We start from the raw sequence: 21,589 nt of genomic DNA on the forward strand, positions 1-21,589 counted from the left end.
GGTAATATCCCTACACCAGGAAAAAAACTATCTTCTCTCTCTTCTATTTGTTTTTATGGGTAATTACATAATTTGCGTCGTTACAAAAACACCAGTTAATTTATTTGAGCTTTTAGAGAATATAAGTCTTAAGAATTAAGACATAACGAAAATAATTTGACCACATCTAGCCTATATCTTCTGTTCTGCCCATCTATGTGTAGATGGGAGAGTCTCTGAGGGGTTGTGTTGTGGTTGGGGATACAGTCTGTTGCCTGGCTACCCATCCACATCGCTTCGGCCAAGCGTCTCGCCCACTAACATTTCTTCTCCACGATGAGTCTGGATTTGCTTCCTCCCCAACAACTTATTGAATGCGAACACATTCAAACCATTCTGATTGCTCCCAGAAAACTATGGGTTGGTCCAGTGCCAGCCTACACAAAACATGAATCACTTTATTTTGATGTCAGCGCACACAAATTTATAGGATTAGCAGGTTGAGATTGATGCATGGAGGTATTTGATCAAGCAACTAAATTAAATTCAGGATTAGTCGTCAGGAAATACAGTCGACGGAGTTGTGTTAGGGGATATAGTCTGCGGGGTTGTTTTGTGTGTAGAGGATACAGTCGGGTTGTTTTGTGATAGGGGATCCGTGTTGGGGAAGCTACTATGAAAATATAGTTTACCAAGTTACCAATTACTTCACACTGGAAGAAGTTAAACTACAATAAAGCCACCCTTAAACATATAGTTTACTTAACTACTTTTTCAAAGTAACTTTAGTTAACGTCATCCAAACTACACTCAACAAAAATATAAACTTTAGTTAACGTCATCCAAACTACACTCAACAAAAATATAAACTTAACATGTTGGTTCCATGTTTCATGAGCTGAAATAAAAGATCCCTGAAATTTTCCATACCCACAAAAATATTATAAAAATGTTTTGGGGTACAAATTTGTTTAAGTCCAAGTTAGTGAGCATTTCTCCTTTGCAAAGATAATCCACCCACATGACAGGTGTGGCATATCAAGACGCTGATTAAACAGCATGATCATTACACAGGTGCTTGGGACAATAAAAGGCCACTCTAAAATGTGCAGTTTTGTCACGCAACACAATTCCACAGATGTCTCAAGTTTTGAGGGAGTGCACAATTGGCATGCTGACTGCAGGAATGTCCACCAGAGCTGTTGTCAGAGAATTGAAAGTTTATTTATCTGCCATAAGCCCCCTCCAACGTTGTTTTAGAGAATTTGGCAGTATGTCCAACCGGCACTCACAACCACAGACCATGTGCATGGTGTCGTGTGAAGGCCATGTGTATGGTGGGCGAGCGTTTTGCTGATGTCAATGTTGTGAACAGATTGCCCCATGGTGGCGGTGGGGTTATGGTATGGGCAGGCATATGTTACGGACAACAAACACAATTCCATTTTATTAATAGCAATTTGAATGCACAGAGATACCGTGACGAGATCTTAAGGCCCATTGTCATGCCATTCATCCGCCGCCATCACCTCATGTTTCAGCATGATTAATGCACGGCCCCATGTTGCAAGGATCTGTACACAATTCCTGGAAGCGGAAAATGTCCCAGTTCTTCCATGGCCTGCATACTCACCAGAAATGTCACAAACCCATTGAGCATGTTTGTAATGCTCTGGATCGACGTGGACGACAGCATGTTGCAGTTCCCGCCAATATCCAGCAACTTCGCACAACCATTGAAGAGGAGTGGGACAACATTCCATAGGCCACAATCAACAGCCTGATCAACTCTATGCAAAGGAGATGTGTCACACTGCATGGTGCAAATGGTGGTCACACCAGATACGGACTTATCCACACCCCTACCTTTTTTAAAGGTTTCTGTGACCATGCATCTCTATTCCCAGTCATGTGAAATCCATAGATTAGGGCCTAATTTATTTATTTCAATTGGCTCATTTCCTTATATAAACTGTATATATTTGAAATTGTTGCATGTTGCGTTTTATATTTTTATTCAGTATACTTTGTGAAAAAGTATCATATCTAAATCTTAAATTGCCAGAACAGTGGAGTCAGATGTTGACAGAATGTTTGAAATGATAATCTGATGCCGAAAAAGAAAGTAAATTCAGGCGTTCTTTACCCATATTTTATTTTAGTCAAAAAGTAGTGTGTAGTTCCTGTAGTTAGCTAGACCAGTACATGGCCAAAAATGTTATTAACTATTGAAAACACTACAAAGATATGAATTTTGTTCAACTACCACCAAGCTCATCAAAATGTAATTAAGTTGGTTATTTGAATCAGCTGTGTAGTGCTAGGGATTAAAAACAGAGTTTTGGAAACCCTGCTGTAGGAGATACAGTCTGAGGGGTTGTGTTGTGGTAGGAGATACAGTTGGAGGGTTTGTGAGTTGGCCATAGACTTAACTGGTTTACTCGGAGTATCCAGTACTTTGAGTGATGTGTGTGTTTTAAAACAGCTGGAGAGATAGCCGGGCCTCCACACACATTGATGGATGTCTCTCTATCTGGGGATTTAGGAAGCACAAACAGACCTAAGCTGCTAACTGAGGAGAGGAGCAATGATTTCTTAAATCGCTTCATTTAAGAAAAAAAGAAACACATACTGTACCACAGGAAATAGCTCAGAAATAATCATCCGTTTTATACAAAAACATGCACCAATCGGTGTGTGAGGCCTGACTGGACAGAGAGAGAGGAGAGGTATGTGAAGGATTAGTGTCCAGGAGCCTGGCTTTGTAAACAAAGGACCTGATGAGACTGATAATGACTAGTCTTTGTTTCAATGACCTGTTCAGAATTTTTTGAAAATGTTCATTTGGTTGTATGGATTAATTTGGTTGTATTGATTTTTTTCCCCCCCTCTTTTAATGTTTAAAATAAACTTCAACACATCTACAATGAGATGGGCAGTGTTTCTGTCATATGCATCTGAATTACTTCTAAGTATTTTGTCATTTGGATTACACTGAGCTGAACTACCAAAATACTTTTCTCAAAATTTTTTTTTATGGTGGTTCACCATTTTGTTTCCCCACTTTCATTGGTATCAGAAGTCTGATGGCACTGCTAAATGAACTAAATATAAACGTGTTTACAAAAAATGGAGCATGCTGAGTATTATTCTAATGATCTCCGCCCCGAAACAAGGTTTTGTCTAGAAGGGATACAGCTTTTGTCAAAATATACTTTTCGTAAACAGGTTTCGGAGAACTTACGCAGCAGGTTAAGATAATTAGCGTAGCAGGTTAGGAGAATTAGGTTAAGCTGTATCCCATCTAGACATGACCTCGAAACAAGGCCAATAACAATAACAAGTGTGCTTTGCAGTTCATTTTGGTCATTTAGCAGACACTCTTGTCCAGAGTGACTTACAGTCAGTCGGTGAATTCAACTAAGGTAGATAAAGAACAACATAATCACAGTCATAGCAAGTAAAAGGTTTCTGTAACCTTTACTGAGAATGTTGTTTCTCTTTGGGCCAGCTACTTGCTAATGTGTTTCTGTATTTTAAAATACAAAATACATGTATTTGAATTTAAAACATTTCAAGTATTTTCTAGTTTATTTTGATACATTGATCTTTAGGGTATTTAGTCATTGTAATTTTTTGCCCATCCCTGCCTCGAGCCCATAGAAATATCCACTGCCTATTTGTTTGAAAGCATGGCATATTTATATGTTTAATGTCCAGCCAGCATGTGAATTTTATAGTTCACACATGCATGTTACATTTTGGGTTTGCAGAGTGTGACCTGATTACGGTGAGCTCTTCATGCGGACGTCAAAATATTGACATGTTAAGGAGCTGATTGTTTCAGGTTAATGGTCACTCAGGCCCTCTCATTGGTGTGCTTGGCTGCACTTGCCTGGGAACCGCCGTGTCATTGGCCCCCTTGCAGATTTAGTGATATGAACATTTGCATTAGGTTGACTTTATTGTTTTTTTCTTGTTGTGTGTTAATTCCAGTCTGCAGAGCAGCCAGTGACCCATGCCCTGAGAACTACCCAGTATCCCCCTGTCTCCCTCTACAGGACTTCCCTGGCTAATAAAAGTCTCTCACACACATACACATTTTCATTCAAGTTTCATTGGGATTTTTTTGTGCGGTGAATTTTTGTTAGCCATTTCAGCCAGGTAGCCATTTTAATTTAACAAGTGACTTTTGTTAATGCAGCATGCCCGCACATTTTGTTTAACGTAAGTTTCATTTTGACAATATTCATTCATTTCTTTGTTCTTATATTTCACCTTCATTCAGTTAATGAATGTTAATAAAGCATATTTTTGTTTAAATTTTAAGTGATGAATGATAAACGAGACATAATCCAATGTCATTATGCAATGCCTCACTTCGATACCTCACCACATTTGTATTATTTGATTGCATAACATTATACATGCACTGAGCTCTCTCTTCTGAGCAACCTTCAAGCCAAAACAAAATGTTGGCCATATTCCACCTCAAAAGGAAGTCAACTAACTCCGCCAAGAATATGTCAACCGTATAAAGAAAGCCATGTTGCAGATGCATTTGGCTTCTGGTGGGTGTATTTTGCGATTAGCTATAACACAAACACTACAGTATAATTTTTTTTTTTTAGTTTGTTCATTTTATTTATTTATTTAACATTAATTTGATAAGGAAAAACCAGAAGGAATGTCTATTTTAAAATGTAAATAAGGGGTGGGGAGAGGGAAAAGAGAGGGAAAAAAAGTGAAAAGGGGCAGTGGGTAGTGCTTTTCTTTCTGTGCATCTGTGTGTTGGCTTGGGCTGAGCCTGGACTGTGCATCTGGGATCAGTATGCTTGTAAACCATGGCATCCCTCCTCGTCCTCCTCTACCACAGCTTTCGTTGGCCCAGTCGTGTTGGGTTGAAGAAACTAAAGCCAGTCTCTACCTCCCGTCTTTACCTCCCCAACCCACCGCCTTTAGACTAAAGCCTGCCTCTCTACCTCCCCTGCAAATAGCCCAAAATACGAAGAATGGCGTAATTACATAGTATTAGACCGTATTTACAGTATTTACAGTATATTGTAGACCTATATATCTATTTTTAACCATAGTAGGTGGGCTATACATGGCTGTGTCCATAGCCTACTTTGTCTGTAAGAAAACCCAACAACAATTTAATTTAAATATTTGTGTTTTTATTGTGAAATATAGCAAAATAGTCTAATATTAATTTGAATTATGGATTGATTGTAAACGTGCATTTTGTGTTCTTTCTCTCTTGCAGCTATCTCCCCTGGTTTGAGATCTACTACAAGTTCCTGAACACACTAGCAGATTACCTAACCAAAAACCAGGTGATACAGCCTTCATATCTCTGTACAGTACCTCCTTTAGGACATTTCATAAGACTCAGGGTTAGCAAACCTGATATTGAGGTACAAGAAATCAAAAAACTTTTCAAAAATGTATTTTGTTCCCGTCATGTGGCAGAAGTCACCAACCAACAATAGACTAGTACGCTACTTTTCATCAGCTTCTGTTGGGCATGATCTTGTTTTGCACACAGTAGCAGTTTAAGGTTGTATGTACAGTAGCTGGTTGTGAGAGCCATGTTGTTGTAAGTTGTTAGCAGTGTTCTGTTTGTTTGTAAATGGGGCCTAGCTGGGGGAGAGAGAGTCGGGCTTGGCTTGGCTCTGAGTTTTTTGAGGCAGCGATGTTGACATTTCACAGACCAAACGCTGATTTAGAGCTAGAAGTCAACTCCTGATGATTTACTGGAAAACAACAAACAGTTTAGGAAAACACACACACACACACTTTGCCAAACTATTTCAGTAACAGAGGGAAAGAAGTTCAGGGAATGTATAAAAGAAATGGGGAAAAATGTGCAGCTAGCGTAAAGTGGAATTGATGAGGCAGTGTTTATACCAGAGCACGAGAAAGGAGGGAGAGCGAACAGGGGGAGAGGGAGACGGAGAGAGGAAGGGAGCGGTTGGGAGCTGGGAGTAAGGAGTGCCATCAGTGTGCTGTCATGTAGCTTTGCTTCCTCAAAGCTACTATGCTGAGAGAGGGGTGAAGGGGACAGAGCCTCCCCAACATACACACACACGCCCATACTCTCGCACACACAATCACACAGGCGCAGGTTCAGGGGGTACAGGAAACAGTACATGTCACGCAACACTTCAACCAATCAGAGCACAGGCAGTCATTAGCCTGCTCTCCTGCTTTTAGCATCTTGAATGTATTTTTTTATGCATATATATTTATTGTATAATGTGTATGTATGTATGTATGTATGTGTGTGTGTGTGTATATATATGTATATGTATATGTATATATATATATATATATATATATATATATATATATATATATATATATATATATATATATATATATATATATATGTATATATATATATATATATATGTATATATATTACTCTGTAATATATTTTATATATTCATATATACACAATAATCTCTTCTATATTCCTTCTAAAATGTCAATTTCTTTATATGTCACAGACACAGTACTGTTTTTGATTGAAGTATAGTACTGTAAATTAATTTATGGATGGATTTCTTTGACAGATGTCATTTTCAGTCAAAACTAAAGTAGAGGACAAGTGTAAATGCTATTTTCTGTCAAATAATAAGTCCTTTGTTTGTGTGAACATTTCTATGTTCATCTTTATCTCTGCTCTGAAGCAGAGAGAGTTAGAGAGTGAAAGAGGGATTCGGTAAGAGATAGATGAGATATATGTGTGTGTGTGTGTGTGTGTGTGTGTACATGTTGGGTGACTGCAGTGTTGGTGTGCATGATTTGGTTTATATTTACCCTGCTGTTGCAAGGCGATGGAGGGATGTTGACAGACGAGGGGAGACCGTAGCGATGAGGGTTTAGGGCCAGGGGTAAATTAAGTGTTTCCTCAGGCTCAGCCCGGTTACTGACCATGCGTGTGAGCATTCAGCCTCTCGTGACAGGAGGCTGTTCAATCTCACACTCTCTCACTGTCTATCACACACACTCTCTCTCACATTCACTCTCTCCCACACACACACACACACACACACACACACACACACACTGTTTCACACACATAGTCACGCGCAGGCATACACACTAATGTTAAAGCTCCACCGTCAAAAACTGGCTTTCAGAAGAGACAGAAATTCTCTGAAGCCAAAATATTTTTCATAAATAAGAACCTTTTTTCTTTGTCTTATTAACCGGTCTTAGTGACTACGTAATTATGTCTTAGCAACCTGTATTCCAATTATACTGTGCTCTTTATCATTATAACAGTAACTAGACAAGTAATTCAGAGAGTTCATCCAGGAAAAGATGTGTGATGACGGTGCCTGTTTAGTGGCACAGACTTCTGGGTAACTACACATCAGAACCCCAGCCCTTGTACAGTAGGTCCTAAATCAGTACTGGGTAACGGTCCTCTGCTGTGGCCTGACACATCGCTCTGCCTCTTTTTCTTAACCTCCACCTCGCCGCTCGTTAAACGCTGTGTGTCAGACGGATGTTTCTAGCCTCTTGGAGGAACACACTCGGCTTCCTGTGCCCTGCTCCCAGCTACTTGCCAGCCACACCGTCAGCGCCTTTTCAAATCGCTCATGAGTTGACATACAATATCAGATTACATTTTTGTGTGTCTGTGTGTTTTGGTTTTGTTGTTAAGTTACAGTGCCTTGTGAAAGTATTCGGCCCCCTTGAACTTTGCGACCTTTTGCCACATTTCAGGCTTCAAACATAAAGATATAAAACTGTATTTTTTTGTGAAGAATCAACAACAAGTGGGACACAATCATGAAGTGGAACGACATTTATTGGATATTTCAAACTTTTTTAACAAATCAAAAAGTGAAAAATTGGGCGTGCAAAATTATTCAGCCCCTTTACTTTCAGTGCAGCAAACTCTCTCCAGAAGTTCAGTGAGGATCTCTGAATGATCCAATGTTGACCTAAATGACTAATGATGATAAATACAATCCACCTGTGTGTAATCAAGTCTCCGTATAAATGCACCTGCACTGTGATAGTCTCAGAGGTCCGTTAAAAGCGCAGAGAGCATCATGAAGAACAAGGAACACACCAGGCAGGTCCGAGATACTGTTGTGAAGAAGTTTAAAGCCGGATTTGGATACAAAAATATTTCCCAAGCTTTAAACATCCCAAGGAGCACTGTGCAAGCGATAATATTGAAATGGAAGGAGTATCAGACCACTGCAAATCTACCAAGACCTGGCCGTCCCTCTAAACTTTCAGCTCATACAAGGAGAAGACTGATCAGAGATGCAGCCAAGAGGCCCATGATCACACTGGATGAACTGCAGAGATCTACAGCTGAGGTGAGAGACTCTGTCCATAGGACAACAATCAGTCGTATATTGCACAAATCTGGCCTTTATGGAAGAGTGACAAGAAGAAAGCCATTTCTTAAAGATATCCATAAAAAGTGTCGTTTAAAGTTTGCCACAAGCCACCTGGGAGACACACCAAACATGTGGAAGAAGGTGCTCTGGTCAGATGAAACCAAAATTGAACTTTTTGGCAACAATGCAAAACGTTATGTTTGGCGTAAAAGCAACACAGCTCATCACCCTGAACACACCATCCCCACTGTCAAACATGGTGGTGGCAGCATCATGGTTTGGGCCTGCTTTTCTTCAGCAGGGACAGGGAAGATGGTTAAAATTGATGGGAAGATGGATGGAGCCAAATACAGGACCATTCTGGAAGAAAACCTGATGGAGTCTGCAAAAGACCTGAGACTGGGACGGAGATTTGTCTTCCAACAAGACAATGATCCAAAACATAAAGCAAAATCTACAATGGAATGGTTCAAAAATAAACATATCCAGGTGTTAGAATGGCCAAGTCAAAGTCCAGACCTGAATCCAATCGAGAATCTGTGGAAAGAACTGAAAACTGCTGTTCACAAATGCTCTCCATCCAACCTCACTGAGCTCGAGCTGTTTTGCAAGGAGGAATGGGAAAAAATGTCAGTCTCTCGATGTGCAAAACTGATAGAGACATACCCCAAGCGACTTACATCTGTAATCGCAGCAAAAGGTGGCGCTACAAAGTATTAACTTAAGGGGGCTGAATAATTTTGCACTCCCAATTTTTCAGTTTTTGATTTGTTAAAACAGTTTGAAATATCCAATAAATGTCGTTCCACTTCATGATTGTGTCCCACTTGTTGTTGATTCTTCACAAAAAAATACAGTTTTATATCTTTATGTTTGAAGCCTGAAATGTGGCAAAAGGTCGCAAAGTTCAAGGGGGCCGAATACTTTCACAAGGCACTGTATATACAGTACCAGTCAAAAGTTTGGACACACCTACTCATTCCAGTGTTTTTCTTTATTTGTATTATTTTCTACATTGTAGAATAATAGTGAAGACATCAACACTATGAAATAACCCATATAACTCATGTAGTAACCAAGTAAATGTTAAACAAATCTTTTAGATTTTAGATTCTGCCTTAATGACAGTTCTGCACACTCTTGGCATTCTCTCAACCAGCTTCATGATGAATGCTTATCTAACAGTCTTGAAAGAGTTCCCACATATGTTGAGCACTTGTTGGCTGTTTTTCCTTCACTCTGTGGTCCAACTCATCCCAAACTATCTCAGTTGGGTTGAGGTTGTGTGATTGTAGAGGCCAGGTCATCTGATGCAGCACTCCATCACTCTCCTTCTTTGTCAAAAAGACCTTACACAGCCTGGAGGTTTGTTTTGAGTCATTGGCCTGTTGAAAAAAAAAATGATAGTCCCACTAAGCGCAAACCAGGTGGGATGGCGTATCGCTGCAGAATGCTGTGATAGCCATGCTGGTTAAGTGTGCCTTGATTTTTTATAAATCACGACAGTGTCAACAGCAAGGCACGGTGGGAACCACACATACAGAGATCATCCATTCACCTACTCTGAGTCTCACAACGACATGGTGGTTGGAACCAAAAATCTGAAATTTGGACTCATCAGACCAAAGAACAGATTTCCACCAGTCTAATATCGATTGCTTGTGTTTCTTGGCCCAAGCAAGTCACTTCTTCTTATTGGTGTCCTTTAGTAGTGGTTTCTTTGAATTCGACCATGAAGGCCTGATTTACGCAGTCTCCTCCGAACAGTTGATGTTAACTCAGTTTTTCATATATGCATAGTCACTTTAACCAGATCTACATGTACATACTACCTCAATCAGCCTGACTAATCGGTGTCTGTATATAGCCTCGCTACTGTATATAGCCTGTCTTTTTACTGTTGTTTTATTTCTTTACTTACCTATTGTTCACCTACTTCCTTTTTTGCACTATTGGTTAGAGTCTGTAAGTAAGCATTTCACTGTAAGGTCTACATCTGTTGTATTCTGCACACATGACAAACTTTGATTTGATTTGAGATGTGTCTGTTACTTGAACTCTGTGAAACATTAATTTGGGCTGCAATTTCTGAGGTTGGTAACTCCAATGAACTTATCCTCTGCAGCAGCGGTAACTCTGGGTCTTCCTTTCGTAGCGCTTTATGGTTTTTGAGACCGCACTTTAAGAAACTTTAGTAGTTATTGAAATTTTCCGCGTTGACTGACCTTCATTTCTTAATATAATGATGGACTGCTGTTTCTCTTTTCTTATTTGAACTGTTCTTACCATAATATGGACTTGTTTTTTTTTACCAAATAGGGCTATCTTCTGTAAATCACCCCTACCTTGTCACAATACAACTGATTGGCTCAAATGCATTAAGATGGAAAGAAATTCTGCAAATTAACAATGTATTCCAGGTGACTACCTCATGAAGCTGGTTGAGAGAATGCCAATACTGTGCAAAGCTGTCAAGGCAAAGGGTGGCTACTTTAAAGAATCTCAAATATAAAATGTATTTGGATTTGTTTACAACTTTTTTGGTAAATACATGATTCCATATGTGTTATTTCATAGTTTTGATGTTCTCACTATTATTCTACAATGTAGAAATGAGTAAACATAAAGAAAAAGCCTTGAATGAGTAGGTGTGTCCAAACTTTTGATTGGTACTGGGTGGGTGGGTGGGTGGGGGTGTGTGTGTGTGTGTGCGCGCGTGTGTGGGTGTGTGTGTGTGACACATGGTTTTACATTTGTATAATTTGTATTATTCTTATTGAGTGTGATTTATGGTGTGTTCTAAGGAGAATGAGCTGAATGACATGCTGAACTCACTGTACAGCCTGCCGGTGCCAAAGCCCTTCACCCCAGTCAACCTGAGCGTGGTAAGTACAGTGGGACCACTTGAGCTGTACACTGCAAAGAAGTGGGAGGGGGAAAACGGAGGGAGGAGAGAATAGTGAGGAAATATGGGAGATATAGTTGAGACAGATGGGTTAGTGAAAAGAGAGGGGCGAGATGAGAGTGAGCTAGAGGAGAGCTTGGATAAGGAAGAGTGGAGTAATAAATACAGTTGAAGTCTGAAGTTTACATACACCTTACCCAAATATATTTAAACTCAGTTTTTCACAATTTCTGACATTTAATCCTGATAAAAATTCCCTGTTTTAGGTAAATTAGGATCACCACTTTATTTTAAGAATGTGAAATGTCAGAATAATGGTAGAGAAAATTATTTATTTCAGCTTTTATTTATTTCATCACATTCCCAGTGGGTCACATTGTCTTTTAAATTGTTTAACTTGGGTCAAATGTTTCGGGTAGCCTTCCACAAGCTTCCCACAATAAATTGGGTGAATTTTTACCCATTCCTCCTGACAAGAGCTGGTGTAACTGAGTCAGGTTTGTAGGCCTCCTTGCTCGCACACGCCTTTTCAGTTCTGCCCACAAATGTTCTCTGGGATTGAGGTCAGGGCTTTGTGATGGCCACTCCAGTACCTTGACTTTGTTGTCCTTAAGCTATTTTGCCACAACTTTGGAAGTATGCATGGGGTCACTGTCCATTTGGAAGACCCATTTGCGACCAAGCTTTAACTTCCTGACTGATGTCTTGAGATGTTATTTTAATATATCCACATAATTGTCCTTCCTCATGAAGCCATCTATTTTGTGAAGTGCACCAGTCCCTCCTACAGCAAAGCACCCCACAACATGATGCTGTCACCCCCGTGCTTCTTGGTTGGGATGGCATTCTTCGGCTTGCAAGCGTCCCTCTTTTTCCTCCAAAAATAACGATGGTCATTATGGCCAAACAGTTCTATTTTTGTTTCATCAGACCAGAGGACATTTCTCCAAAAAAGTATGATCTTTGTCCCCATGTGCAGTTGGAGACTGTAGTCTTGACTTTTTTTATGGTGGTTTTGGAGCAGTGGCTTTCAGGTTATGTCGATATATGACTCGTTTTACTGTGGATATAGATACTTTTGTACCTGTTTCCTCCAGCATCTTCACAAGGTCCTTTGCTGTTGTTCTGGGATTGATTTGCACTTTTCGCACCAAAGTAGACCGAATGCCTCTCCTTCCTGAGCGGTATGACGGCTGTGGGGTCCCATGGTGTTTCTACTTGCGTTCTATTGTTTGTACAGATGAACATGGTACCTTCAGGTGTTTGTAAATTGCTCCCAAGGATGAACCAGACTTGTGGAGGTCTACAATTATTTTTCTGAGGTCTTGGCTTATTTCCCCATGATGTCAAGCAAAGAGGCACTGAATTTGAAGGTAGGCCTTGAAATACATCCACAGGTACACCTCCAATTGACACAAATGATGTCAATTAGCCTATCAGAAGCTTCTGAAGCCATGACATCATTTTCTGTAATTTTCCAAGCTGTTTAAAGGCACAGTCAACTTAGTGTATGTAAACGTCTGACCCACTGGAATTGTGATACAGTGAATTATAAGTGAAATAATACGTCTGTAAACAATTTTTGGAAAAATGACTTGTGTCATGCACAAAGTAGATGATCTAACCAACTTGACAAAACTAGTTTGTTTACAAGAAATTTGTGTATTGGTTGAAAAACGAGTTTTAATGATTCCAACCTAAGTGTATGTGAACTTCCGACTTCAACTGTAGGCGAGGAGACTGGGCTTACACTTTGTTTAGAAATAGAAGTGACATTAAGCTGTAAAACTCTGAGTTGTTGGTACCGGGTCCAGCAAGTTTTCCAGCGAGTTTGGGGGCACTCTGACATATCATTTGAACGCTACAGTCCTTGTCTTTTTGGAAATCAAAGTCAAATATTACTGCTGGCCATAAATCATGCGCAATATGGTCATTCATAGAGTATGCAATGTAGGTCAATCCACCAAAAGTGCAAACATTTAGTATGCATGGATGATGTTCATTGTAAAGCAATGCATTTCCTTCTCCTTGTACATTAGCTTGTATGCATCCTCCACATGCGCCATTGATCTACCTCGTCGTTTACGATAGGAAAAGTGAATGGGAAAAGTTGTTTGAGGTTTCCTCACCTGTCCGCATCTTATTTTATTTATTTCCCTGATTTCCCCGATTGCCATTTTGGCACAGTGACTCACTACCCAAACCAGTCGCAACTGGTTTCAAGTGGCCAAGAGACGTCATGTGATATCCTACTGCTGTCTAGTGGACGAACTCGGATTCAGACAGGGGAAAAATGTACATCATTGGCTAGGTAGAGACTTTGCTTTCTCCTCAAATGTATACTGAACAAAAATATAAACACAACATGCAAAAATGTAAACGATTTGACTGAGTTACTGTTCATATAAGGAAATTAGTCTATTGAAATAAATAAATTAGACCTTATCTATGGATTTCACACAATTTGGCGGGGTGCAGCCATGGGTGGGCCTGGGACGACATAGGCCCACCCACTTGGCAGCCAGGCCCACCCACTGGATTGCCAGGCCCAGCCAATCAGAATGAGTTTTTCCCCACAAAAGTACTTTATTACAGACAGAAATACTCCTCAGCATCCACCCACCCACCCACCGTCAGACGATCCCACAGGTGAAGAAGACGGATGTGGAGGTCCTAGGCTGGCGTGGTCTGCAGGCGTGACGTCGTTTGGACGTACTGTCAAATTTGTTGGAGGCAGCTTATGGTAGAGAAATGAACATTAAAAAAAATGTATTTTTTTATTTATTTCAGCTCATTAAACATTGGACCAACACTTTACATGTTGCGTTTATATTTTTGATCAGTATATATCATTCCTGTAATAGGAAAAAAATGACAGCATGGCACGTTGCACAAGCCCTGCACTTTTGAAATGGCTGTTTGCGCATGTTTAGAGCGCCAACATTAAGTTAAAGTATCTATTTATTTATTTATTTAAAAATAATTTTAGAACAGTAATAGGTGACAAACAGTACCAGTCAAAAGTTTGGACACTCATTCAAAGTTTCTTTATTTTTAACATTTTCTACATCAAAACTGAAATAACACATATAGTAGTAACCAAAGAAGTGTTAAACAAATCAAAATATATGTTATATTTGAGATTCTTCAAAGTAGCCACCCTTTGCCTTGATGACAGCTTTGCACACTCTTGGCATTCTCTCAACCAGCTTCATGAGGAATGCTTATCCAATAGTCTTGAAGGAGTTCCCACAATGCTGAGCACTTGTTGGCTGCTTTTCATTCACTCTATGGTCCAACTCATTCCAAACCATCTCAATTCAGTTGAAGACCGCAGAGTGAAGGAAAAGCAGCCAACAAGTGCTCAGCTGTCAAGGTAAAGGGTGGCTACTTTGAAGAATCTCAATTATAAAATATAGTTTTATAGTTCATAGTTTTGATGTCTTCACTATTATTCTACAATGTAGAAATGAGTAAAAAATAATGATAATTGAATGAGGAGGTGTGTCCAAAAGTTTGACTGGTACTGTATTTTATTTCAAACCTAGACTTTCAAATATCTTACTCCCCAACATGGGGACAATGTAAAAAACAACAACATACATTTCAGTTTTTTTTGGCACCTTTATCATAATCCCACATTTCTTACCTTTCTACCAGTACTAAGCATGTGTTTGTAGGACTTAACAGTTTTGAAACCGAAATGTACTTTGAGGGTAGTATACAAAACAAAAATCTAGTTTTTCAATTACCAAAAAAAGCAACTATTGTTTTTAAAATATGATTCTGTGTTTGTTATTATGCATACTTTACTGTATTGGGTTTTAGTCTTTGTCCATAAGGATCTGCTATTCTTTATTTAGACGAATTAAATCAGCTAGCCTCTCTCTCAATGTAATATCTAATGTCTCTAGGGGTTATCCAATTATACAGTTAAATTCATTCCAGTTGCCTTTATTAAGTAATCAATGCATTGCTTAGAAAGGTTAACAAGTGGAATTGTGCTGAATTATGAGGGGGGAAATACAATTTATTCTGTCATTTTTAGTCTGGCACGCTTTTAATATGCTTTTATTTTTCATTACCAAGGTTCATTGAGAACACACCAAGAGGCGAGGTTTAGGGTCCAACTGCTTTCTGTAGAAAATTCAAGTTAGATTTTTAATTGATGAAGCAGAATCTTCCACAAAAAGTTATTTTTGTTTTTTATCATGACAGCCTTGAAAAACAAAAAAAAAAGACGGATCATTGTCCCCTTTCAAGTGTGAACTCTGTTTTGCTCTCTATCGCTCTCACTGTGAAGACCGCGCTGTTGCATATAGCCACTGGGCAAGTACTGAGAGATGCACCAAGCCGGCAGCCGGTGAGTGGAGGAGAAGAATGAGTGAACAAGAGAGCGGGGAGAAAAAGGAGGGAGGGGAGAGAGAGCGAAAGAGATTTTAAACCGCTGCTGCTGCACTAACCGCATGGGAGCTGAGGCTTTCCAATTTGGCCAAAAAAGCCTGGCTATCTTTTTAAATCTCACAAAAGCAAACTATCCTGGGCCTTGGTGTCTGTTTCTTCTCCTCTGGAAAACAATCAAACTTAGTGAATGATTAATGTTGTTCCATGCTACTGTATTCTCTTTCTGAATATTTAAAGTCTATTTTATGGTGCGTGTTTAAAGCAAAGGCAATTGTGCTCAGAAAGTCTCCTTGATGCCTTTCCCGTTAACCCATATTTCATGTTTTTATATAAACATCGATTGAAAAAAAACAACAAAAAAACAGAGAAGCAAACACACAGCGAGGGCCTGGGACTGATGGAACTGAACTGAGAATACAATGATCGTGCTGTGCCGTGGGTTTATAAGGCGACAATAGCCCACCATTCAGACATCAGGCTACTCACTGACACCATTCCTGGAGGTGGCGGCATCAATATTATTTGACATTATTCATTGGAACATTGACCAGGCAGAAAATAATGTGACAGTGACGCAGACTCATATATATATATATATATATATATATAGCACAATATCGCCATCAGCAATTAATTGTTAGGTTACATCATTCGTCTAGGTGAATTGTCATCAGAGGTTGTTTGTGGCTGACTGTAGTTTTGCCTATTGCTTTAATCACTTTTCCCAGGTGAGGGGGATTGTGGGTGTTGTAGTTTTGGACCAGTGCTTGGTGATGGGTTCTCTGTCTCTGCTCTCTTCTAAGGAGGCAAAATGCTGGGGTTAATTCATTTTATGAGTGTGGACATGCACTTGTATGTGTGTCTGTCATCATATGGTGTGGGTAAAAAAGTATCAAAAGAAGAGCATGACAGGGAGAGAGAAATTGAAAGTGTAAAGAGTGGTTAATGGGCTGTCCAGGCCTCTTTGATCCAAACAGTCAACCTGCTCTGCTCCCCCAAAGTGAGACAGGCAGCTCTCTGATCCTCTCAACAACCTGTGTGTGTTTGTGCTTTCTTTAATGCTGAAATAAATACCTTGTTTCCCACCAGAGAGCTCAATCTTAAATCTATAGGGTATAGGGATCCAGGCTGCCATGTGTGTGCGTGCGTGTGTTGGTGTGTGTGTCAGTGCTGCCCTCCTAGCCAAGTCAGTACAGACGGAAGCTTAACAATTCCCACAGACAGAGGAGTTATAGATCACTCTATGAGTGGCGTGCTGCGCTACGTTGCTGACCCTGTCTTCTCTCCGTATACTCTGTGTTTCCTCAGCACTCCTACTTCATAGCCCCAGATATCAACGGCTTGCCCACAATCCCCGAGAGTGTAAGTCTACCCTTCTGGTTTACCAGTGTGCAAGACCTAGATCTTACCCCGTCAAATAGAGCGCAAGATATATTGTGCATTTTTGAATGAAATTGACCATTGAACCGTTTTTTAGTTGGAGACTGCTGTCCATTTGAGTTTTCTGTGAAATACCGTAAACCTATGACCTGAATTTGTAATAATGGTTACGTCCTCGATTTACAGGAAAGAGCCGTCCCTAGTGCTCTGAGAAGTGTGTCGTTATAAAGTCACTAACTGTCCTGTCTCCTCTGTTTTCCCAATCCAGAGGAACCTGACAGAGTATTTTGTGGCGGTGGACGTCAACAATATGCTGCATCTGTATGCCAGCATGCTGCACGAAAGACGCATCATCATTACCTCAAGCAAGCTTAGCACTGTGAGTACCTCTACGTTGTACACTACAGTGTGGTACAGATTCATGCTTTCATAGGGATATTATACTATCCAGGGTTTATGTTTTTAAATAAACATGGCATTCCTCATTAATATTACAAGCACTTCATCAAAATGTATATCTAAACGTTCACAGTTTGAATGCACGTATGCACACAGACACACGCGCGTGCACACACACACACACATATACACACACACACATATACACACACACACACAGACACACACACACACACACGGACAGAGTTCAGTTGTCCTCCAGTCATCCGGCTCCTCTATCTCCAGTCTCTGGCAAGTAGTAAAGCCAGCACTAAGCCAGGATTATATTTGACTGTTTGTCTTAAAGTTCTAGCTTTTAATGGCCGACAAGCCATAAATTATCAGTTACTAGACGCTCTAACTCTCTTACATTAGTTTATTATCAGTTATTAGGCATTTAAATCTCTGCCGAAGTACCCGTAGAGATCTTTCTCTCTGTGCTTATCATTGTGGCTGGCAGCAGAGCCAAATGTTTATGAGAGGGAGAGCACGAGTGATGTCATCCACGCTCCTATCTCTACCATTCTGCTCCGGTATCTTCCTGCAGGCCGGAATGCTGAACTGGGGAGCGGGGTGGGGAGAGGAACCCAAGGTCTCCCTGAGGATGGAGTGGAGGGGTCCGGGGAAGGTGTAGAAAATTACCCAACCCTCAGAGAATTTCACCTCTCTTCCCCTTTCTCCTCATCTCTCCCTCTCCTCCACTCACCTCTTCCCACCCCCCACCACTCAGCATGTCAGCCCCTAAGAGCCCCAGCCGTGCCCACTGACTCCGGGGGTTACAGGGTGTAAATTATCAGAGCCACGGGTGACGGCTGTTTTCTTAGCAGACGGCTGGAAGTGATATTCTGTGTGATTTACAATTTTGCGTCGCGACAAGACAAACTGTCTGAGGTTTATTTAACTTATATGTCGACGCCCATCGTTAGACCACCCATAAGCCTTTATTTGTTCATCTCTCCCTCCCTCCGTCCATCAATCAATACATAAATGCTGTCCTTTTTATTAGTAGAGTGTATGTTTCTCTCAGTCTATCCCTGGCATTACTTTTAAAGAGTAGTTTGCAGAAAGAAGAGAGCGATTAGGCCTCCATATGACCCCTGCTACCACTGTCCCTCTGAGAGATGGTGAAAGAGAAAAAAGGAAAGAGAAAGATAGAAATGGAGAGAAGAAGAGGTAGAGAGAGCATGGGAGAGAGACTAGACACGGCATACATTATGTGGGCTCCAGGCAGAGGGCCTGCCTGTGTGTTAGGGCCCCTAGTGATCCCGCTGTGCCAGTGTAGCAGAACATGGCGGCATGCCTGCAAGCGCCCAACAGCAAAGGAATAAATCATGATGGTACAACAATGCATCAGTTGACTTATTGCTGTTTTGTGACCGGAGGTGAGTGGTACCACTGTTTTGAAAGGCGTGTGGTGGTGCGGTGCGATGGCCGAGGCAGTCAGCCGAGCATGCAGGCTTGTCATGCCGCCGTATAATTGTGCTGCATCAGGCCTCCTCTAACTAGTCAGCTGGGAGGCCCGTGTCTTTCATCTTCCCCTCCCCTGGCCTCGCCGGGCCCTGGCCCCCTCGGTAGGCAGTCGGCAGGCCCCTGACAGCAGCCTTCTCATCATGCTGTCAGTATTATGCTAACTAGGACCATCCATCCACCACGGCCCTGAGTGCTAGCTGCCTGCCTGCCTCACCACCGCACAGCGCCTTGGCCCTAAAACTTACTTCTCACTTTTCACTCTCCACTTCTTCTAGTCTATCAACCTCCCTGCTTTCTCTTTCCATCTCCCGTTGCTTTCTTTCTCTCTTGCTCCTAGTCGCTCTCTTTCGGTGTCTCTTTCTGCTTTCTCACTCTGTCACCTTTCTTTCCACCTCTTGTTCTCTGTCTGCTTTTTGTCTTTCTTTCCCCTCTTGTCCCTATAGCCACATTTCTTATGGTGGCTGGTGGTTAGCGCATCATCTGTATTCTGTGTTTTTGTTCCCCATTTCTTATTTTGTTGCCGATTTGTTTTTGTGTGTGTGCAGGGGTGGATGTGACTGTGTGTGAGGGTGGCCTGGTGTTACTGCGATGCCCTCTTTCTCCGTGTCTCAGTGCCATCTACTTGTTAGTGGCACACCTGTGTGGCTCTGCACTGATACCAGGCGTTTGTCAACACACAGAGAGAGCAGAGGTAATTGGGTGTCTTCCTTTGGACGAGGAGAGGAGGAGAGAAGAAGGGGAGGAGAGGGAGGGAGGGATAGGGTAGAGGACGTGGTGAGGTGTATGAGGTTGGCAAGAGGGGGAGGGGAGAAGAGGAAAGAGAAGATTGGCGAAAAAGGCAGAAAAGAAGAGTTGAGAATTGAGGTTTGAGGTTTGTTGATGTTGCCTATTCCTCCCCCAGGCCAGTCTAAACCAGTTAAAGAATGGTGTGGGTGAGCGAGTTGTAGCACAGTTACTCAGGGTCCTGTCTTGGTGAACATCACACATAGAGTGTGTGCCTGGTTGTTTGCTTGTTAAAGCAGATGTTTTAAAGGCAGAGCAGCACGCTCATCCGACTAAGACAACCGATTCCTACGGAAGTGTCGTGACGTGCTCTTTGATGGCTAACAACGTTGTCTTTGATAGTTACCTGTCTGTTGCCACCCACGCTCCCTGTTCACATCACTGATGAACTGCATTCTTCTGAGCGGCTTGCTTTCACAAATCAGTTCTTAGTACGTTATTAGTTCCTTACCGAGTGCACTATACAATCATAACTGTCTTGAAACAGGTCTCGCAATTAAATTGAATTAATAACAGTGGATATTGTGGGGGGGGGGCAAAAAATATTGTTCAATTGACCGAGTTATTTAGGAATAGAATGATCGTTGGTACACAGTGTCCACGGATTGTCTCCTGTTAAGGGGAAATGTTGTGTTAATATGTTCCGTTTCTCTCAGTTTATAGTATTGTGTGTTTAATGTGGTCAGTTTATGTGAGGACTTAGGAGAGCTGTCAGGGCTGGATGGGGATCTGGTGCCTTCAGAAGCAGGCTGTTGCTGTATAATCTCTGACCCATCTGAGACTCACACTCACACACAGACCGAGGCAGAGGCTCATTACTGGGAGGACCCCAGGTCCCAGAGGGCCAAGGCTAGCACCTAAAGCAGCCCTAATCCAGTATTTGTTCTTGGGGACTGTATCTGTGCTGTATCTGTGATTCTCCACTGAATGGAATATTAAGCACCAGGTCTTTTGTGGAGCGTGTAAGCCATTTGGCTCCACACATCTATTATTTATTAGCTTGGCAAATATTTTATAAGGGCTCCTAGCCGCCCGCGACCTGCTCTCTGGTGGAGCCCCTGAGAAGAAAAAAAAAGAAAGAAAGCGCTTACAAATGTCTATTTTTGATTTAATCGTCTCTAACACCTGTGTGTTAGCTGGCTATAGATAGACATGGGGTTGGTTTGGGTTAAATGTGAGAGGAAGTATGAACTATGCCTTTGGACTCCTACAACCTCATCTTCCTCCTCTCCGGTTGGTAGGGGGAGGAACAAATCACATCAAGAAAAATGTATTTCTTGTGTTTATCTTAGTTTCAGTAGAACACCCCCCCCCCCCCCCCCCCACCCCCATCCTTGGAAGAGAGATATGCTGTCTTCTCTTTTAACCTGAGAGTAAAGCAGGCCAATTGAGGGCTAAGTGAGCCTCACCTTGAGGACAGGCTGTGGCTGAGATAATTGGAGTTGGTTAGCTATTTTTTTCTGTCCCATTACCTCCTGGTACCAACGGCTGAGCCTCTCTCTGTCTCCCTGAGGAAGGAGTTTGCGTGTGTGTTTGCGTGTGTGTGTGTGCGTGTTTTCTTGTCTGTGTGTGCCTGTTTGTGTGTGTCCGTGTATACAAAGGAGGTGTGCACCGCTGATCCATTGACCTTTCTTCATCATTATTTAATAGGTTTATACTGTCACCATTTACTAGGAGAGGAGAGAAAGGCAAGACGGCTTTGATACTCTCCTGTCTCCAACTGATACACTCTCACATTAATATTCACACAATTGATTTATTTCCTCCTTAGAAAAAAAATGTTTGCTGGGGAATTAAATCTGACAGGACGGGAGCATTGTTGTATTTTATTTGAAGGAGGCGGCGAGCCAGTATGCGT

At 41.3% G+C, this 21,589-nt stretch overlaps 1 protein-coding gene across 33 annotated transcripts in view; it reads left to right on the forward strand.

Annotated features, from left to right (window-relative positions):
- The window catches only part of dennd1b (DENN domain containing 1B), a 175,933-nt gene that overhangs the window by 93,164 nt on the left and 61,180 nt on the right, over nt 1–21,589 (forward strand). For 19 of the 33 annotated variants that reach the window (XM_036969296.2, XM_090232093.1, XM_090232116.1 and 16 more), the window contains 4 exons: nt 5,246–5,315; nt 11,156–11,236; nt 16,969–17,022; nt 17,309–17,419. In XM_036969296.2, coding sequence (XP_036825191.1) covers nt 5,246–5,315; nt 11,156–11,236; nt 16,969–17,022; nt 17,309–17,419 — 316 coding nt within the window. Of the gene's footprint in view, nt 1–5,245; nt 5,316–11,155; nt 11,237–15,559; nt 15,620–16,968; nt 17,023–17,308; nt 17,420–21,589 lie in introns of all 33 variants that reach the window. The other 14 variants (XM_036969293.2, XM_036969294.2, XM_036969300.2 and 11 more) reach the window with 2 other exon arrangements.

Source organism: Oncorhynchus mykiss, chromosome 4 (genome assembly GCF_057628025.1).
Source record: "Oncorhynchus mykiss isolate SJ-2025 chromosome 4, ASM5762802v1, whole genome shotgun sequence".
Lineage (NCBI taxonomy): Eukaryota > Metazoa > Chordata > Actinopteri > Salmoniformes > Salmonidae > Oncorhynchus > Oncorhynchus mykiss.